General features: G+C 68.4%; 1 protein-coding gene across 30 annotated transcripts in view; it reads left to right on the top strand.

The window, feature by feature from the left end:
• The window catches only part of PLEC (plectin), a 56,302-nt gene extending 42,161 nt beyond the window's left edge, over nucleotides 1-14,141 (top strand). For 29 of the 30 annotated variants that reach the window (XM_081792056.1, XM_081792054.1, XM_081792053.1 and 26 more), the window contains 7 exons: nucleotides 986-1,124; nucleotides 1,240-1,596; nucleotides 1,679-1,762; nucleotides 1,935-2,039; nucleotides 2,140-2,238; nucleotides 3,221-6,601; nucleotides 6,722-14,141. In XM_081792056.1, coding sequence (XP_081648182.1) covers nucleotides 986-1,124; nucleotides 1,240-1,596; nucleotides 1,679-1,762; nucleotides 1,935-2,039; nucleotides 2,140-2,238; nucleotides 3,221-6,601; nucleotides 6,722-12,940 — 10,384 coding nt within the window. In that variant the 3' untranslated portion in view covers nucleotides 12,941-14,141. The remainder of the gene's footprint in view (nucleotides 1-985; nucleotides 1,125-1,239; nucleotides 1,597-1,678; nucleotides 1,763-1,934; nucleotides 2,040-2,139; nucleotides 2,239-3,220; nucleotides 6,602-6,721) is intronic. The other variant, XM_081792074.1, reaches the window with a different exon arrangement.
• Nucleotides 14,142-18,440: the final 4,299 nt, after the last annotated feature.

Below are 18,440 nucleotides of genomic sequence, written 5' to 3'. Positions count from 1 at the left end.
CTCCTGGGGACCCAACGTGGGGAGAGGGCTCAGCTGCGCCTCACTGGGGCGTGGGGCTGTGGGACACCAGGGCCTAGGGGCGTGCAGGCGCAGGGAGGAGACCAAGGAGAAGCCGAGTGAGGAAGTCGAGAAATGGGGGTGGCCCATGGCCAGTTAGGTTCAGACAGGGGCTCAGCCGGGGTGGGGGGGGGGGCACTTCTAGTCGGAGGGTGGGGAGAGGAACCGCAGAGGGCAGGCGGGGGGTTGGGGGGTGCTGGGTGAGTGGGCTAGACGCCAAGGTCTTTGTGAGGGGCCTGTTTCCCTCTCTCGGTCTCCCCACTCCCCTCCCCATGGTCTGTGCTGGCTGCCCCCCAGGGAGATGCAGTCCTTATCAGGCACCTTCCTCCGCTGGCCCCTCGCCACCACCCACCCACAGGCACGTCTTTCCTCCTTTGCTGTTCACTTCGGCACACGTGTTCACAAAGCTCAGGCTCTCTTTTGGGTGTGCAGTCGTCCACCCCCCTCCCTCAGTCTCACCGCTGACTGGGCTCAAAGGGCCCGGTGTCTGTAACGTCTTACAACGCCACGAGAGTAAACAACACCTCTCACCGTTGGCTGTTGTTTCACCGTGAAGGCAAATACGGTGTTTCAGAGGAAGGTCCCCGAACGGCACGTGGTATTGCCCCTTACCCAGTCTTGGGGCCGGAAGGCTGAGAGCTTCTCCCAGGCCCCGGGGGCAGCAGACTGGGGGGGGTCTCTTCTGCTTCAAGATGTCGGAGCTTTCTGTCTCCTGGACAGCACAACCTGTCTTCGGGACTCAGTCCACAGCTGAAGTGTCCCTGTGTCCCAGAGGTCTCCAACCACCACCCTCTCCCCGAGGCCCCTGTTCTCTCCGAACTCTGTGACCCCAGGGGTCAGCTGACCACCGGGACTCTGGTTCCACTGCGTCAGATTAGCCATACACCTACACCCGCCAGCCCCGAGCTGAGCTTCGTTCTGCCCACAGGCTCAAGACCATCAGCCTGGTGATCCGCAGCACGCAGGGGGCCGAGGAGGTGCTCAGGGCACATGAGGAGCATCTCAAGGAGGCCCAGGCCGTGCCTGCCACCCTCCCAGAGCTTGAGGCCACCAAGGCTGCGCTGAAGGTGCGGCCGCTGGGCCTGGGCCTTGCTGGGGGGGGGGGGGGGGGGGGGGGGCCGGGGGCCGGGGGAACCGGGCCCTGGGGCTGAAACCATGCCCACCTCTCTGGCCCCCCAACAGAAGCTGCGGGCCCAGGCGGAAGCACAGCAGCCGGTGTTCGACGCCCTGCGGGACGAGCTGCGGGGGGCGCAGGAGGTGGGCGAGCGGCTGCAGCGGCAGCACGGCGAGCGGGACGTGGAGGTGGAGCGCTGGCGCGAGCGCGTGGCCCCGCTGCTGGAGCGCTGGCAGGCCGTGCTGGCCCAGACGGACGTGAGGCAGCGTGAGCTCGAACAGCTGGGCCGCCAGCTCCGGTACTACCGGGAGAGCGCAGAGCCGCTGGGCGCCTGGCTGCAGGACGCCAAGCAGCGGCAGGAGAAGATCCAGGCTGTGCCGCTGGCCGACAGCCAGGCCGTGCGGGAGCAGCTGCGGCAGGAGAAGGTGGGTGCGGGTCGCGTGTGGCCGCGGGTGGGGCTGGAGCGCGCACCCCGTGGCCGCTGACCACCCCGCCCCCGCCCGCCAGGCGCTGCTGGAGGAAATCGAGCAGCACGGGGAGAAGGTGGAGGAGTGCCAGGAGCTTGCGAAGCAGTATATCAACGCCATTAAGGTGAGGCTCCCTGGCTTCCTGCGACCCTCACGGAGGCCCGGCATGTCAAGGGAGTCCCGCTGGGTCCTCAGGGGGCACCCTGAACCCGGGCCACACTGGTGAAAGCCTTGGGCGGGTTCAGGGACAGGGTGAGAGAAAGCGAAGCTAGCAGCTGACCAGCGTGTCCTCACAGGACTATGAGCTCCAGCTGGTCACGTACAAGGCACAGCTTGAGCCGGTGGCCTCCCCAGCCAAGAAGCCCAAGGTCCAGTCTGGGTCTGAGAGCGTCATCCAGGAGGTAGGGCCAAGGGTGGGGCTGGTGGGGCCGGGTGGGCTGCACGGGCCCCGTGGCTCATGGCAGGGCTGACTCTGGCTGCATCCTTCCTCCTGCTCCCCAGTACGTAGACCTGCGGACGAGGTACAGCGAGCTGACCACGCTCACGAGCCAGTACATCAAGTTCATCAGTGAGACCCTGCGGCGCATGGAGGAGGAGGAGGTATGGCCTGCTGGGGGTGGGGGTGCCGTCTTCCCACCCGCCCTGCCCAGATGCTGCCCCTGGGAACCTGTATAAGACCACGTGGTACAGCTCCCTCCCGCCCTCCTGCCTGGGGCCACCAGCACCCTCTCCTTGCAGCACGGCCTGCCCCCAGGCTCCCTGCACCCGTGGCCTGCCCCACCTTGGCCTGGCGCTGCACTGCTCTCCCCGTGGTGGCTGGCGCCTCCTCTTTCTCCTCTGTTGGCACGTGCCCCCGACCAGGCGTCCTACCGGCGCTCATGTGTGTGTTCCTCCTCGGGATTCCACGTGGCCTCTGCACTTGGCCACTTGCTCCGGAAGAGCTGGGGAGTGTCAGATCACCGGGGCTAGGGAGGGGGTGGGGGTTCTGGCGTGTCTCGGTGGGCCAGGGTGGCTACCTGTCCTGTTCCTCCTGCTTCCTGGGTAGACTCGCCGTCTGGCTTGCAAGGCCCTCAGATCTGCTCTGCTGTTTCACACCGGCCGTTGTATCCTGTTCCACCCCGCTGGGCGGCAGGAACGGGCCCAGGTCCAGAGAGAGGGACCCTGCAGCCAGAGCCAGGCGGGCAGGTGTTCGGCGGGGCTCAGGCAGGGCTGTGTGGTGGGTGCGGCTCGCACGCCCTGCGAACTTCCTGCTTTGCTCTCTCTCTCTCTCTCTCTCCCCCCCCCTGTCCATCTGTCTCCATCGCCTGTCTGCGGGAAGAGGGGAGGACGCCTGGGCCTCCTTCCCCAGGCTGGTGAGCACGGTGGGGCCAGGCTGCGCTCGCTGCCTTGAGTGCCCTGGGCGGGTGCACGCTGTCTCCCTCCGCCGGGCTGTGACCTCTGTCTTCCCTCGACCCTCCCCCCCAACCCCCGCACCGCGCTGTCGGAGTGAACTGTGGTGGTGCCGTGTCATGTGAGTGCCTGGCGGCCCACTCTGTGCTCACCGCTCTCTCTGGTTCTCTCCCTCTCTCTGCCGCGGCCACAGAGGCTGGCTGAGCAGCAGCGGGCAGAGGAGCGGGAGCGGCTAGCCGAGGTGGAGGCCGCGCTGGAGAAGCAACGGCAGCTGGCCGAGGCGCACGCCCAGGCGAAGGCGCAGGCAGAGCGGGAGGCCCAGGAGCTGCAGCGGCGCATGCAGGAGGAGGTGGCGCGGCGGGAAGAGGCGGCGGTGGACGCGCAGCAGCAGAAGCGAAGCATCCAGGAAGAGCTGCAGCACTTGCGGCAGAGCTCGGAAGCGGAGATCCAGGCTAAGGCCCGGCAGGCGGAGGCCGCGGAACGCAGCCGGCTGCGCATCGAGGAGGAGATTCGCGTGGTGCGCCTGCAGCTGGAGGCGACCGAGCGCCAGCGGGGTGGGGCCGAGGGCGAGCTGCAGGCGCTGCGCGCACGCGCGGAGGAGGCCGAGGCGCAGAAGCGGCAGGCGCAGGAGGAGGCGGAGCGCTTGCGGCGGCAGGTGCAGGACGAGAGCCAGCGCAAGCGGCAGGCGGAGGCGGAGCTGGCCCTGCGCGTGAAGGCGGAGGCCGAGGCGGCTCGAGAAAAGCAGCGGGCCCTGCAGGCGCTCGAGGAACTGCGGCTCCAGGCCGAGGAGGCGGAGCGGCGCCTGCGGCAGGCCGAGGCCGAGCGGGCCCGCCAGGTGCAGGTGGCCCTGGAGACGGCGCAGCGCAGCGCGGAGGCGGAGCTGCAGAGCAAGCGCGCCTCCTTCGCGGAGAAGACGGCGCAGCTGGAGCGCACGCTGCAGGAAGAGCACGTGGCTGTGGCGCAGCTGCGGGAGGAGGCGGAGCGGCGGGCGCAGCAGCAGGCAGAGGCCGAGCGGGCCCGCGAGGAGGCGGAGCAGGAGCTGGAGCGCTGGCGGCTGAAAGCCAACGAGGCGCTGCGGCTGCGGCTGCAGGCGGAGGAGGTGGCCCAGCAGAAGAGCCTGGCGCAGGCGGAGGCGGAGAAGCAGAAGGAGGAGGCCGAGCGCGAGGCACGGCGCCGCGGCAAGGCAGAAGAGCAGGCCGTGCGGCAGCGGGAGCTGGCCGAGCAGGAGCTGGAGAAGCAGCGGCAGCTGGCGGAGGGCACTGCCCAGCAGCGCCTGGTGGCGGAACAGGAGCTGATCCGGCTGCGGGCTGAGACGGAGCAGGGGGAGCAGCAGCGGCAGCTGCTGGAAGAGGAGCTGGCCCGCTTGCAGCGGGAAGCGGGGGCGGCCACCCAGAAGCGCCAGGAGCTGGAGGCGGAGCTGGCCAAGGTGCGGGCCGAGATGGAGGTGCTGCTGGCCAGCAAGGCGCGGGCCGAGGAGGAGTCCCGTTCCACCAGCGAGAAGTCCAAGCAGAGGCTGGAGGCCGAGGCCAGCCGCTTCCGGGAGCTGGCGGAGGAGGCCGCCCGCCTGCGTGCCCTGGCCGAGGAGGCCAAGCGGCAACGGCAGCTGGCGGAGGAGGATGCGGCGCAGCAGCGAGCGGAGGCGGAGAGGGTGCTCGCCGAGAAGCTGGCCGCCATCGGCGAGGCCACGCGGCTTAAGACCGAGGCGGAGATTGCGCTCAAGGAGAAGGAGGCGGAGAACGAGCGCCTGCGGCGGCTGGCGGAGGACGAAGCCTTCCAGCGGCGGCGGCTGGAGGAGCAGGCCGCCCAGCACAAGGCGGATATCGAAGAGCGGCTGGTGCAGCTGCGCAAGGCGTCGGAGAGCGAGCTGGAGCGGCAGAAGGGGCTGGTGGAGGACACGCTGCGGCAGCGGCGGCAGGTGGAGGAGGAGATCCTGGCGCTCAAGGCGAGCTTTGAAAAGGCGGCCGCCGGCAAGGCGGAGCTGGAGCTGGAGCTGGGGCGCATCCGCAGCAGTGCCGAGGACACGCTGCGCAGCAAGGAGCAGGCGGAGCAGGAGGCCACGCGGCAGCGGCAGCTGGCGGCCGAGGAGGAACAGCGGCGCCGCGAGGCGGAAGAGCGTGTGCAGAAGAGCCTCGCGGCCGAGGAGGAGGCCGCGCGGCAGCGCAAGTCCGCCCTGGAGGAGGTGGAGCGGCTCAAGGCCAAAGTGGAGGAGGCGCGGCGCCTGCGCGAGCGCGCGGAGCAGGAGTCGGCTCGGCAGCTGCAGCTGGCGCAGGAGGCCGCGCAGAAGCGGCTGCAGGCGGAGGAGAAGGCGCACGCTTTTGCGGTGCAGCAGAAGGAGCAGGAGCTGCAGCAGACGCTGCAGCAAGAGCAGAGTGTGCTGGAGCGGCTGCGGGGCGAGGCGGAGGCGGCGCGGCGGGCGGCCGAGGACGCGGAGGAGGCGCGGGAGCGGGCCGAGCGGGAGGCGGCGCAGTCCCGGCGGCGGGTGGAGGAGGCCGAGCGGCTGAAGCAGTTGGCCGAGGAGCAGGCGCAGGCGCGCGCGCAGGCACAGGCCGCCGCGGAGAAGCTGCGCAAGGAGGCGGAGCAGGAGGCGGCGCGGCGGGCGCAGGCGGAGCAGGCCGCCCTGCGGCAGAAGCAGGTGGCCGACGCCGAGATGGAGAAGCACAAGAAGTTCGCCGAGCAGACTCTGCGGCAGAAGGCGCAGGTGGAGCAGGAGCTGACCGCGCTGCGGCTGCAGCTGGAGGAGACGGACCACCAGAAGAGCATCCTGGACGAGGAGCTGCAGCGGCTGAAGGCGGAGGTGACGGAGGCCGCCCGCCAGCGCAGCCAGGTGGAGGAGGAGCTCTTCTCCGTGCGCGTGCAGATGGAGGAGCTCGGCAAGCTGAAGGCGCGCATCGAGGCGGAGAACCGCGCGCTCATCCTGCGCGACAAGGACAACACGCAGCGCTTCCTGCAGGAGGAGGCTGAGAAAATGAAGCAGGTGGCGGAGGAGGCCGCCCGGCTGAGCGTGGCGGCCCAGGAGGCGGCCCGGCTGCGGCAGCTGGCGGAGGAGGACCTGGCGCAGCAGCGCGCCCTGGCCGAGAAGATGCTCAAGGAGAAGATGCAGGCCGTGCAGGAGGCCACCCGCCTCAAGGCCGAGGCCGAGCTGCTGCAGCGGCAGAAGGAGCTGGCGCAGGAGCAGGCCCGGCAGCTGCAGGAGGACAAGGAGCAGATGGCCCAGCAGCTGGCCGAGGAGACGCAGGGCTTCCAGCGGACCCTGGAGGCGGAGCGGCAGCGGCAGCTGGAGATGAGCGCCGAGGCCGAGCGCCTCAAGCTGCGCGTGGCCGAGCTGAGCCGGGCCCAGGCCCGCGCCGAGGAGGACGCCCAGCGCTTCCGCAGGCAGGCCGAGGACATCGGGGAGAAGCTGCACCGCACCGAGCTCGCCACGCAGGAGAAGGTGACGCTGGTGCAGACGCTGGAGATCCGGCGGCAGCAGAGCGACCGCGACGCCGAGAGCCTGCGGGCCGCCATCGCAGAGCTGGAGCGCGAGAAGGAGAAGCTCAAGGAGGAGGCCAGGCTGCTACAGCTGAAGTCCGAGGAGGTACCGGCCCCGCCCCCACGGGCGCACGTGGCGTGGGCGGGCCCCGGGTGGGGGCCTGCTCTGCGGCGGCTCGCCCACCTCCCTGACCGTGCCCTCCCCTCCCCTCCCCCCCCCTTGCAGATGCAGGCGGTGCAGCAGGAGCAGCTGGTGCAGGAGACGCGGGCCCTCCAGCAGAGCTTCCTGTCGGAGAAGGACAGCCTGCTGCAGCGGGAGCACTTCATCGAGCAGGAGAAGGCCAAGCTGGAGCAGCTCTTCCAGGACGAGGTGGCCAAGGCGCAGAAGCTACGGGAGGAGCAGCAGCGGCAGCAGCGGCAGATGGAGGAGGAGAGGCAGCGGCTGGTGGCCAGCATGGAGGAGGCCCGGCAGCGCCAGCACGAGGCCGAGGAGGGCGTGCGGCGCAAGCAGGAGGAGCTGCAGCTGCTGGAACGACAGCGGCAGCAGCAGGAGAAGCTGCTGGAGGAGGAGAACCGGCGGCTGCGCGAGCGGCTGCAGCGCCTGGAGGAGGAGCACCGGGCCGCGCTGGCGCACTCGGAGGAGGTTGCCGCGTCGCAGGCCGCGGCTGCCAAAGCCCTGCCAAACGGCCGGGTCGCCCACGACGGCCTGGCGGCCGAGGCGGAGCCCGACCACGCCTTCGACGGCCTTCGGCGGAAGGTGCCGGCCCAGTGGCTGCAGGAGGCCGGCGTCCTGAGCGCCGAGGAGCTGCAGCGGCTGGCCCAGGGCCGCACAACCGTGGCCGAGCTCGCTCAGCGGGACGACGTGCGCGGCTACCTGCACGGCCGCGGTGGCGTTGCCGGGCTGCTGCTGACGCCCAGCAACGAGAAGCTGAGTATCTACGCGGCCCTCCGGAGGCAGCTGCTGAGCCCGGGCACGGCTCTCATCCTGCTGGAGGCCCAGGCTGCCTCGGGCTTCCTCCTGGACCCTGTGCGCAACCGACGGCTGACCGTCAACGAGGCCGTGAAGGAGGGCGTCGTGGGCCCCGAGCTGCACCACAAGCTGCTGTCGGCCGAGCGCGCCGTCACCGGCTACAAGGATCCCTACACCGGGGAGCAGATCTCCCTCTTCCAGGCCATGAAGAAGGACCTCATCGTGCGGGAGCACGGCATCCGCCTGCTGGAGGCCCAGATCGCCACGGGCGGCATCATCGACCCGGTGCACAGCCACCGCCTGCCCGTGGACGTGGCCTACCGGCGCGGCTACTTCGACGAGGAGATGAACCGCGTCCTGGCGGACCCGAGCGACGACACCAAGGGCTTCTTCGACCCCAACACGCACGAGAACCTCACCTACCTGCAGCTGCTGGAGCGCTGCGTGGAGGACCCCGAGACGGGCCTGCGCCTGCTGCCCCTCACGGATCAGGCTGCGAAGGGTAGGGAGCTGGTCTACACTGACTCGGAGGCCCGGGACGTGTTCGAGAAAGCCACCGTGTCCGCACCTTTTGGCAAGTTCCGGGGCAAGACGGTGACCATCTGGGAGCTCATCAACTCAGAGTACTTCACGGCAGAGCAGCGGCGGGACCTGGTGCGACAGTTCCGCACGGGCAAGGTCACCGTGGAGAAGATCATCAAGATCGTCATCACGGTGGTCGAGGAGCACGAGCAGAAAGGGCAGCTTTGCTTCGAGGGCTTGCGCGCCCTGGTCCCTGCCGCCGAGCTGTTCGAGAGCGGGGTCATCGACCGCGATCTCTACCGCCAGCTGCAGCAGGGCGAGCGTTCGGTGCGAGAGGTGGCCGAGGTGGATGCCGTGCGGCGGGCCCTGCGGGGCGGCAACGTCATTGCTGGTGTGTGGCTGGAGGAGGCGGGACAGAGGCTGAGCGTCTACGAGGCCCTGAAGAAGGACCTTCTGCAGCCAGAGGCGGCGGTGGCCCTCCTGGAGGCCCAGGCCGGCACCGGGCACATCATCGACCCCGCCACGAGCGCCCGGCTCACCGTGGACGAGGCGGTGCGGGCCGGCCTGGTGGGGCCTGAGCTGCACGAGAAGCTGCTGTCGGCTGAGAAGGCCGTGACCGGCTACAAAGACCCCTACTCGGGGCAGAGCGTCTCCCTGTTCCAGGCCCTGAAGAAGGGCCTCATCCCCAGGGAGCAGGGCTGGCGCCTGCTGGATGCCCAGTTGTCCACAGGTGGCATCGTGGACCCGAGCAAGAGCCACCGTGTGCCCGTAGACGTTGCCTGTGCCCGGGGCTACCTGGACGAGGAGACCGGCCGAGCCCTGTCGGCGCCCGAGGACGAAGCCAAGACCTACCGCGACCCCGGCACACAGGAGCCGGTCGCCTACGGCCAGCTGCAGCGGCAGTGCCGGCCCGACCCGCTGACGGGGCTGAGCCTGCTGCCGCTCTCGGAGAAGGAGGCCCGGGCCCGGCAGGAGGGACTCTGCTCCGAGCTGCAGGCTCGCGAGACCTTTCAGAAGACTGCCGTTGAGGTCCCCGTGGGCAGCTTTAAGGGCAAGACGGTGACCGTGTGGGAGCTCCTCAGCTCTGAGTACTTCACGGCGGAGCAGAGACAGGAGCTGGTGCGGCAGTTTCGCACGGGCACCGTCACCGTGGAGAAGATCATCAAGATCGTCATCACCATCGTGGAGGAGGTGGAGACCGCGCGCCAGGAAAGGCTGTCTTTCAGCGGCCTCCGCGCCCCGGTGCCGGCCAGTGAGCTCGTGGCTGCCGGTGTCCTCAGCAGGGCCCAGTTTGAGCAGCTCAAGGACGGCAGAACGTCTGTGAAGGAGCTGTCAGAGGTGGACTCTGTGCGGACGCTTCTCCAGGGTAGCGGCTGCCTGGCCGGCATCTACCTGGAGGACTCCAAGGAGAAGGTGACCATCTACGAGGCCATGCGGCGGGGCCTGCTCAGGCCCAGCACGGCCGCTCTGCTGCTCGAGGCCCAAGCGGCCACCGGCTTTCTGGTGGACCCTGTGAGGAATCAGCGCCTGTACGTCCACGAGGCCGTGAAGGCGGGCGTCGTGGGCCCCGAGCTGCACGAGAAGCTGCTGTCTGCCGAGAAGGCCGTCACCGGCTACACGGACCCCTACTCCGGCAACACCGTCTCCCTCTTCCAGGCCATGAAGAAGGGCCTGGTCCTCAGGGAGCACGGCATCCGCCTGCTGGAGGCCCAGATCGCCACGGGCGGCATCATCGACCCGGTGCACAGCCACCGCCTGCCCGTGGACGTGGCCTACCGGCGCGGCTACTTCGACGAGGAGACGAACCGCGTCCTGGCGGACCCGAGCGACGACACCAAGGGCTTCTTCGACCCCAACACGCACGAGAACCTCACCTACCTGCAGCTGCTGGAGCGCTGCGTGGAGGACCCCGAGACGGGCCTGCGCCTGCTGCCCCTGAAAGGAGCCGAGAAGACGGAGGTGGCGGAGAGCCCGCAGGTGTACACGGAGGAGGAGACCCGCAGGGCGTTCGAGGAGACGCAGATCGACATCCCTGGCGGCGGTGACCGCGGCGGCTCCACCATGTCCCTGTGGGAGGTGATGCAGTCGGACCTGATCCCGGAAGAGCAGCGAGCCCGGCTCATGGCAGACTTCCGGGCCGGCCGGGTGACCAAGGAGCGTATGATCATCATCATCATCGAGATTATCGAGAAGACCGAGATCGTGCGCCAGCAGAACCTGGCTTCCTACGACTACATCCGCCGCCGCCTCACGGCCGAGGACCTCTACGAGGCCCGGATCATCTCCCGCGAGACCTACGGCCTCCTCCGGGAGGGCGCCAAGAGCCTCCGAGAGGTGCTGGAGGCGGAGGCGGTCTCACGCTACCTGTACGGCACGGGCTGCGTGGCCGGCGTCTACCTGCCGGGCTCCCGGCAGACGCTCACCATCTACCAGGCGCTGAAGAAGGGGCTGCTGAGCGCCGAGGTGGCGCGGTTTCTGCTGGAGGCACAGGCGGCCACGGGCTTCCTCCTGGATCCCGTGAAGGGCGAGCGGCTGACCGTGGACGAAGCCGTGCGGAAGGGCTTGGTAGGCCCCGAACTGCACGACCGGCTGCTCTCGGCCGAGCGGGCCGTGACCGGCTACCGGGACCCCTACACGGAGCAGACGATCTCGCTCTTCCAGGCCATGAAGAAGGACCTGATCCCGGCCGAGGAGGCCCTGCGGCTGCTGGACGCCCAGCTGGCCACGGGCGGCGTCGTGGACCCGCGCCTGGGCTTCCACCTCCCCTTGGAGGTGGCCTACCTGCGTGGCTACCTCAACAAGGACACGCACGACCAGCTGTCGGAGCCCAGCGAGGTGCGCAGCTACCCGGATCCCTCCACGGACGAGCGCCTCAGCTACACGCAGCTGCTCAGGAGGTGCCGTCGCCACGAGACCAGCGGCCAGCTGCTCCTGCCGCTCTCGGACGCCCGCAAGCTGACCTTTCGCGGCCTGCGCAAGCAGATCACGGTGGAGGAGCTGGTGCGCTCGCGGGTCATGGACGAGGCCACGGCGCTGCAGCTGCGGGAGGGCCTGACCTCCGTGGAGGAGGTCTCCAAGAACCTGCAGAAGTTCCTCGAGGGCACCAGCTGCATCGCCGGCGTCTTCGTCGATGCCACCAAGGAGCGGCTGTCCGTGTATCAGGCCATGAAGAAGGGCATCATCCGCCCCGGCACGGCCTTCGAGCTCCTGGAGGCGCAGGCGGCCACCGGCTACGTCATCGACCCCATCAAGGGGCTCAAGCTGACCGTGGAGGAGGCCGTGCGCATGGGCATCGTGGGGCCCGAGTTCAAGGACAAGCTGCTGTCGGCCGAGCGCGCCGTCACCGGCTACAAGGACCCGTACTCGGGGAAGCTCATCTCCCTCTTCCAGGCCATGAAGAAGGGCCTCATCCTGAAGGACCACGGCATCCGCCTGCTGGAGGCCCAGATCGCCACGGGCGGCATCATCGACCCCGAGGAGAGCCACCGGCTGCCCGTGGACGTGGCCTACAAGCGCGGCCTCTTTGACGAGGAGATGAACGAGATCCTGACCGACCCCTCGGACGACACCAAGGGCTTCTTCGACCCCAACACGGAGGAGAACCTCACGTACCTGCAGCTCATGGAGCGCTGCGTCACGGACCCCCAGACGGGCCTGCGCCTGCTGCCCCTGAAGGAGAAGAAACGGGAGCGGAAGACGTCCTCCAAGTCCTCGGTGCGCAAGCGGCGCGTCGTGATCGTGGACCCCGAGACGGGCAAGGAGATGTCCGTGTACGAGGCCTACCGCAAGGGCCTCATCGACCACCAGACGTACCTGGAGCTGTCCGAGCAGGAGTGCGAGTGGGAGGAGATCACCATCTCCTCCTCCGACGGCGTGGTCAAGTCCATGATCATCGACCGCCGCTCGGGCCGCCAGTACGACATCGACGAGGCCATCTCCAGGAGCCTCATCGACCGCTCGGCGCTGGACCAGTACCGCGCCGGCACGCTCTCCATCACCGAGTTCGCCGACATGCTCTCGGGCAACGCCGGCGGCTTCCGCTCCCGCTCTTCTTCCGTGGGGTCCTCCTCCTCCTACCCCATCAGCCCCGCCGCCTCCAGGACCCAGGCGGCCTCCTGGTCAGACCCCACCGAGGAGACGGGCCCCGTGGCCGGCATCCTGGACACGGAGACGCTGGAGAAGGTGTCCGTCACGGAGGCCATGCACCGCAACCTGGTGGACAACATCACCGGGCAGCGGCTGCTGGAGGCCCAGGCCTGCACGGGGGGCATCATCGACCCCGGCACCGGGGAGCGCTTCCCCGTCACCGACGCCGTCAACAAGGGCCTGGTGGATAAGATCATGGTGGACCGCATCAACCTGGCCCAGAAAGCCTTCTGTGGCTTCGAGGACCCGCGCACCAAGACCAAGATGTCGGCCGCCCAGGCCCTGAAGAAGGGCTGGCTCTACTACGAGGCAGGCCAGCGCTTCCTGGAGGTGCAGTACCTGACGGGGGGCCTGATCGAGCCCGACGCGCCGGGCCGTGTGCCCCTCGACGAGGCCCTGCAGCGCGGCATGGTGGACGCCCGGACCGCCCAGAAGCTGCGGGACGTTGGTGCGTATTCCAAGTACCTCACCTGCCCCAAGACCAAGCTCAAGATCTCGTACAAGGACGCGCTGGACCGCAGCATGGTGGAGGAGGGCACGGGGCTCCGGCTGCTGGAGGCCGCCGCCCAGTCCAGCAAGGGCTACTACAGCCCCTACAGCGTCAGCGGCTCCGGCTCCGCGGCCGGCTCGCGCTCCGGCTCGCGCACCGGTTCCCGGGCTGGCTCCCGCCGCGGCAGCTTTGACGCCACGGGTTCCGGCTTCTCCATGACCTTCTCCTCCTCCTCCTACTCTTCCTCGGGCTACGGCCGCCGCTACGCCTCAGGGCCCGCGTCCTCGCTGGGGGGCCCCGAGTCCGCGGCGGCCTGACCCGCTGCCTGCACCCCTGCCCTCCCGCTCTGCATGTGGCCAGGTTCCCTGCCCAGGCGTCGGGGTCTTTAACGTTTCAAAGGTGTCTTCCTCCCAAGCGGTGCCTAAAGTCTAACCAAAAAGAGCGGACTAATATATTAACGATCTATCTGCTGTCCAGACAGCCTGCGTCCCAGGGAGGCGGTCAGGGAGGGAGCTGGTGCAGACCCGCTGACCAGCTCATCCCCCAGGCCTCCCTGCTCCTGTCTACCTGCCACTCACCACAGCCAGGTGCCTTGGAGGGTCCCGGGCCCGGCCCCAAGCCCGGCCCTCCTAGCCCTCCCGTCTCTCTAGAGGGTATCGTCTGGGCAAGGTCCCCCCCGCCGCCCCCCCCCCCCAGCCCTGCTCGCTGGGCTCACTGACACCCAACCACTGATCCTAGCCGCCCGGGGGAGCGGGGTCGGCCCCGTCACTAGCAGGGCCCTCGGAACCAGCTTCTCTTCCTGTTTCCAGGACTGATTTCCTTGCTCGGTGGGCCTTGCCGGGGAGGGAGGGGGTCCGGGGTTAGTCATCTCTTTTCCAGCCTGCCCGTGGGAAGATGAGGGTCCAGTCTACAGAACCAGCTGTCCCGGGCCAAGCCTCTCCCGTGCCCGGCCCGCGCCTGGCCCCTGCCCAGCTGCAGGTGCCGTCCCCAGCCCCTAGCCCCTGACACTGTCCCGAGACCCCAGGCGTCCGGCTTCAGCCTTCCAGCCTCAGTCCCTTAGTAAGTGCCTTCAGTGTCCTCCCTCCACCCCGGGCCCCGAGGACCCAGACCTGGGGTGGGAGACAGACCCTCCCGGTGACAGACTCCCCACCGGCCCAGCTCCCGGGCGTGCCAGCCCCGGGGCCAGGCTGGGTATGGCCGGGGCTTCTGCAGGACTCTGCTCCCCCGTGGGTCCCCCCTGGGTGCTTCCTGCCTGTCTGTCCGCGGGAGCCTCACCTCCTTGTCAGGCCCGGGCACAGGCAGCCCAGCCCAGTTCCCTCCCCTCTTGTTCCATCCAGCCCCTGGCCTCGGTGGCTTCCACCCCTGCCTCCACTCTCTGATGAAGCTTTGCATGTTCCACTAACCCAGGCAGGCGGCGGGTGGAGGCGCCAGGCTTCGGCTGCCTCCGTGAGGGCAGAACACTAACCCGACCACGGGTGAGCCTGCAACGCTCACCCCAATAAAAGCAATTCCAACCTTCCTGTGGGTCCTGCGTTTTCTTCTCATCCCCGGGTCGGGGGTGTGCTGGGGGCAGGGTGGATCAACGCTGCAGCCCCAGGCTCTGAGCTTGGCCGGGCATCTGGGCCAAGGGCAGGGGAGCAGGGCCTCCGTGACTGGCCTGGGGCCTGTGTTTCCAGTAAGAGAGACCCAGGCTGAGCAGAGGGCAGGGCGGGGGCTTGCTCCCGTACGGTCCTCAGCCCCTGCCGCTCGTCCCGCTGATGGCCTGTCACTCTGCCGGGCCCACACGCCCAGTTCGCAGGCGGCGCTGCTGAGGGGGTTCCGTGCTCTCCTGGCAGCCAACGTTGCCTGTGCCCCTCACGGCCCAGCCTTCGGAGGGAGCCCGGGTAAGCCGGTTCGGTCAGCAAAGGTTAACGCCGTGGGGAAGGCCGTGGTCGCGAGCCTCGGCGGCTGGACGGTGAGCGAGGCATCAGGGTCTCTGCTGCGGTCCTCCCGCCCCCGTCGCCCCGAGTCCACGCACCGCTCCTTACATCGGGCTTGTCCGGCCTCCCGGGTTCTCTCTGGGGAAACTCACGAGAGGAGGCTGCGCGGGGCCGGCCGCAGCCCTGCTGAGCCGCTCGCCCTGAGGCCACGACGGAGGCCCACCTGCCTGCTCTGCCCAGGGTGGGGGCGGTGACCGAGAGCCTCGTCTTTGGGGCCTGAGTCCTGGCCATCGTGTCCTTGTCGGGCTCCGCTCCTTTGCCCGCTGCCGCATACGGCAGAAATAACCAGGATCCCCACCAGGATGGGATCCGGAACAAGGAGTCTCCGTGGCCAGGTGGCGGGGTCTTCCTCCTGGGGACCGGGACTGGCGGCTCCTCACCCTGACGTGGCAGGCTCGCTCCCTGGGCTGGCCACCGCTTCTACTCCTTGTTCCCAGACTCCTGTCTCCACCCGCGGGGCCCACGGACTCCGGGTGAGGCCCGTGTCCTGGGGGACGGCGCCCCAGTTCCGCCAGGCCGGCGGCCTCTGCCGGGCCTGCCGTCCCCCGCGGTCCCGGGCCCTGCCGCACACCCTTGCCGCAAGGGGGCCTGAGCGCCGTGGCGATGTCCCGCCGAAGTCCACCCCGCAGGCCTGAGCGTGGCACCTGGAACGGGGGTCGGAAGCGACGGATCCCCCGCTGGCCGGCCGGCTCTGGGGTCTCTGCCGCCGGGCTGACGTGCAGCGTCACACAGCGCGCACGAGAGCAGCGGGGCTGGCCGGGGAGGGGAGCTGTGTCGTCGGCCCGTGCCGGGCCCATCTCCACATCTGGGCACCGGGTCGTGAGCCTGTGTGAGCCCCGGTGGCCGGTGACCGCCTGCCAAGCTGTCCTGTCCACTGGTGGCTCGGTGGACGCCAGCGTGCGGCACGAGACCACGCTCCTTGTCCCCCAGCGCCTCCTTTCCGCGACCCCCGCCCCCGTCCTGGGCCCCTCAGGCCCCGAGCAGCCAGCCACACCATCCTCCGCCGGCCCAGAGCCCCCGTGCCCCCACCCCCACCCCCCGCCACCGTGAGGGGGTCTGTCCGTCCCAACGTACCACGCCGGCCGTCGCGAACCAGGACCGGGCTCTGTCCTCCATCGTCTCGCCGGTGGGAGCCTCCGTAAGGGCAACAAGCCGACCGAGGTCACGTTCCTGGTGTGTCAGCTGGTATCTCAAATTCACAGAGGCCGACCGGGTGTAGGGCTTTTTCCTTAGAGGCAAGAAAGGGGAGGCTCAGACTTTGTCCGTTGCCTTGGAGAGGGTGTCCCAGCATGCCCCAGGCTCCTTGGAGAGGACGTCCCAGCATGCCCTAGGCTCCTTAGGGTATCCCAACATGCCTGAGGAGAGGATGTCCCAACATGCCCCAGGCTCCTTGGAGAGAGCATCCCAGCATGCCTCAGGCTCCTTGGAGAGGGCGTCCCAGCATGCCCCATACTTCTTGGAGATGGTATCCCAGAATGCCCCAGGAGAGGGTGTCCCAGCATGCCCCAGACTCTTTGGAGAGGATGTCCCAGCATGCCCTAGGCTCCTTAGAGGATCCCAACATGCCTGAGGAGAGGGTGTCCCAGCATGCCCCAGATTCCTTAGAGCGTTCCAACATGCCCAAGGAAAGGGTGTCCCAGCATGGCCCAGACTCCTTGGAATAGAATGTTCCAGCATGCCCCAGACTCCTTAGAGTATCCCAGCATGCCTGAGGAGAAGATGTCCCAGCATGCCCCAGACTCTTTGGAGAGGACGTCCCAGCATGCCCTAGGCTCCTTAGGGTATGCCAACGTGCCTGAGAAGAGGGTGTCCCAGCATGCCCCAGACTCCTTGGAATAGAATGTCCCAGTGTGTCCCAGACTCTAGAGATGAACTCCCAGTGTGCCCCAGGCTCCTTGGAGAGGACGTCCCAGCATGCCCCAGATTCCTCGGAGAGAATGTCTCACCATACCCCAGGAGAGGATGTCCCTGCATGCACCCGGACGTGCATCAGACGCTCCTGAGTGCACGTGTCTTACCAGGGCATTCGGAATACTTGCCACTTCCTGCTTATTAGGCCTGCGGAGGTTATCAGCGAGCGGACGGTTGTGTTTTTCTGGGCGTTGGTCAGTCTACGCTGGGACAGAGCCAGAAAGCTGACGAGGTCCGGAGCAAAGCGCACATATTGTTCGTCTCACACGGGCATCTCAAACTGTCGGCAGGGCCGGTCCTCCTGAGCCTTCTCCCTGGCGTGTGGGGGGCGTCCCCTCCCCGTGTCTTCACGTGGTCTCCCTCCCAGTGCCCGTCTGTGCCCCCGGTCACCCCTTCTGGTGGGGACACCGGTCAGCCTGGATCGGGGGCCCCAGGGCCCTCCTTTACCTCAGTCACCTCCGCCGAGGCCCACCTCCGAGTACAGTCACCCTGCGGCCCTGGGGGTGGGACTCAGCAGGTGGCTCTGGGGACACGGTTCAGCCCAGCACGTGACCGTGCGTCGCGCCCTCCCCTGCCCCCTGTGCTCCCGCTCCCTATGCACCAGCTGCGCTGCCAAGACGCCGGGGCTGGGAACACCCACCCGGCAGCCCGCAGAGTGAGTCCTGTGGCCCGCCGGCCAGTGGGCACCCTACCCGTGGAGTGTGCCTCCTGCGACCACACCTGGCACCACGTCTCTGGTCGCTTCCCCAGAAGCAGAGCCTGTGACGGTGACCCACGTGCGTCTGGAAGCCTGCTGTGGGGAGAGGGTGTGACGGCAGCCGGGGAAGCGGTGCGCTCAGCTCGAGTCGGGCCATAGTCTGATAGCCAGGGGTGCCCAGGAGTCCGGATTTCACCAGAGAGGTGCCTTCTCCAGCGACAGGGGTCTGAGCCGCTACCCCCACACCAGCCGTTGGCCGCGGGCTGCCCTCGGGGAGGGGCGGGTGGTCCCGGGCACCTCTGCGCCGGCAGCTTGGCCAGCCCGGGGCGGCCTCCGGCTCAGGGGGCTTGTGCGACTCTGCAGCCCTGGGGGGGGGGGGGGCACGCCGGCCCCCAGAGGGGGGTGGAGCGGCTCGCCCACGGCATCTGCTTTAACAATGACGGTTTTGCAGCAGCAGCGGCGTGAGAGACCTAGATACCCCGAAAGACCCTCCCGCCACAGATTTCCTGGGTAAAACCCAACACGTGCCTGCTCGGGTACCGGGGTCACGACCCAGCAAAGGAAACCCGCGGCGGCCGCCGCCGCGCACCTGAGCCATCTGGGGCCCAACGCCTCGGGCTCGGACGGGTCCACGGCGCAGGAAACGAGGATGAGGACCTGCCTGAGCAGAGGCTCTGTGTGAGATCTGGGTCCTCAGGGGGCCACGCGAAGTGGCAACGTAGGCCAGAGAAGTCCTGCGCACCGGCGGACGGCGCCAGAAAGGAAACCCACCGACTCTGCCTGGACCCTGCAGGAAAACTTTCCGCTGGGCATTTAGAGTTCAGGTCTCCCCCTGCACACCTGGGGGAGCCGCACGCAGAGAAACGAAGTCAGCGTGGTCCCAGATGGATTACGAGCTGGTACCTGGCACGAGCCGACGGAATCTTCTCCGGAGGTCTCGTCCCCCGGGGCCTCACAGGACGCCCAGGGGAAAAGCCCAGGCCTTCAGACGTGATCTCACAATTCAAAGTTGAGAGAGCGAGGGGCACCCGGGTGGCTCAGTCGGTTAAGCGTCCAACTCTTGGTTTGGGCTCAGGTCATGATCTCGCAGTTGGGGAGTTCGAGCCCCACATCGGGCTGGGCCGGAAGCGCTGAGCCTGCTTGGAATCTCTCTCGCCTCTCTCTCTGCCCCTCCCTGGCTTGCTCTCTCTCTCTCTCTCTCTTTCTCTCCAAATAAATAAATAAACATTA

The sequence above is a fragment of the Panthera onca genome, chromosome F2 (genome assembly GCF_046562875.1).
Source record: "Panthera onca isolate mPanOnc1 chromosome F2, mPanOnc1 haplotype 2, whole genome shotgun sequence".
NCBI lineage: Eukaryota > Metazoa > Chordata > Mammalia > Carnivora > Felidae > Panthera > Panthera onca.
This window is presented reverse-complemented; position numbering and strand designations above follow the sequence as displayed.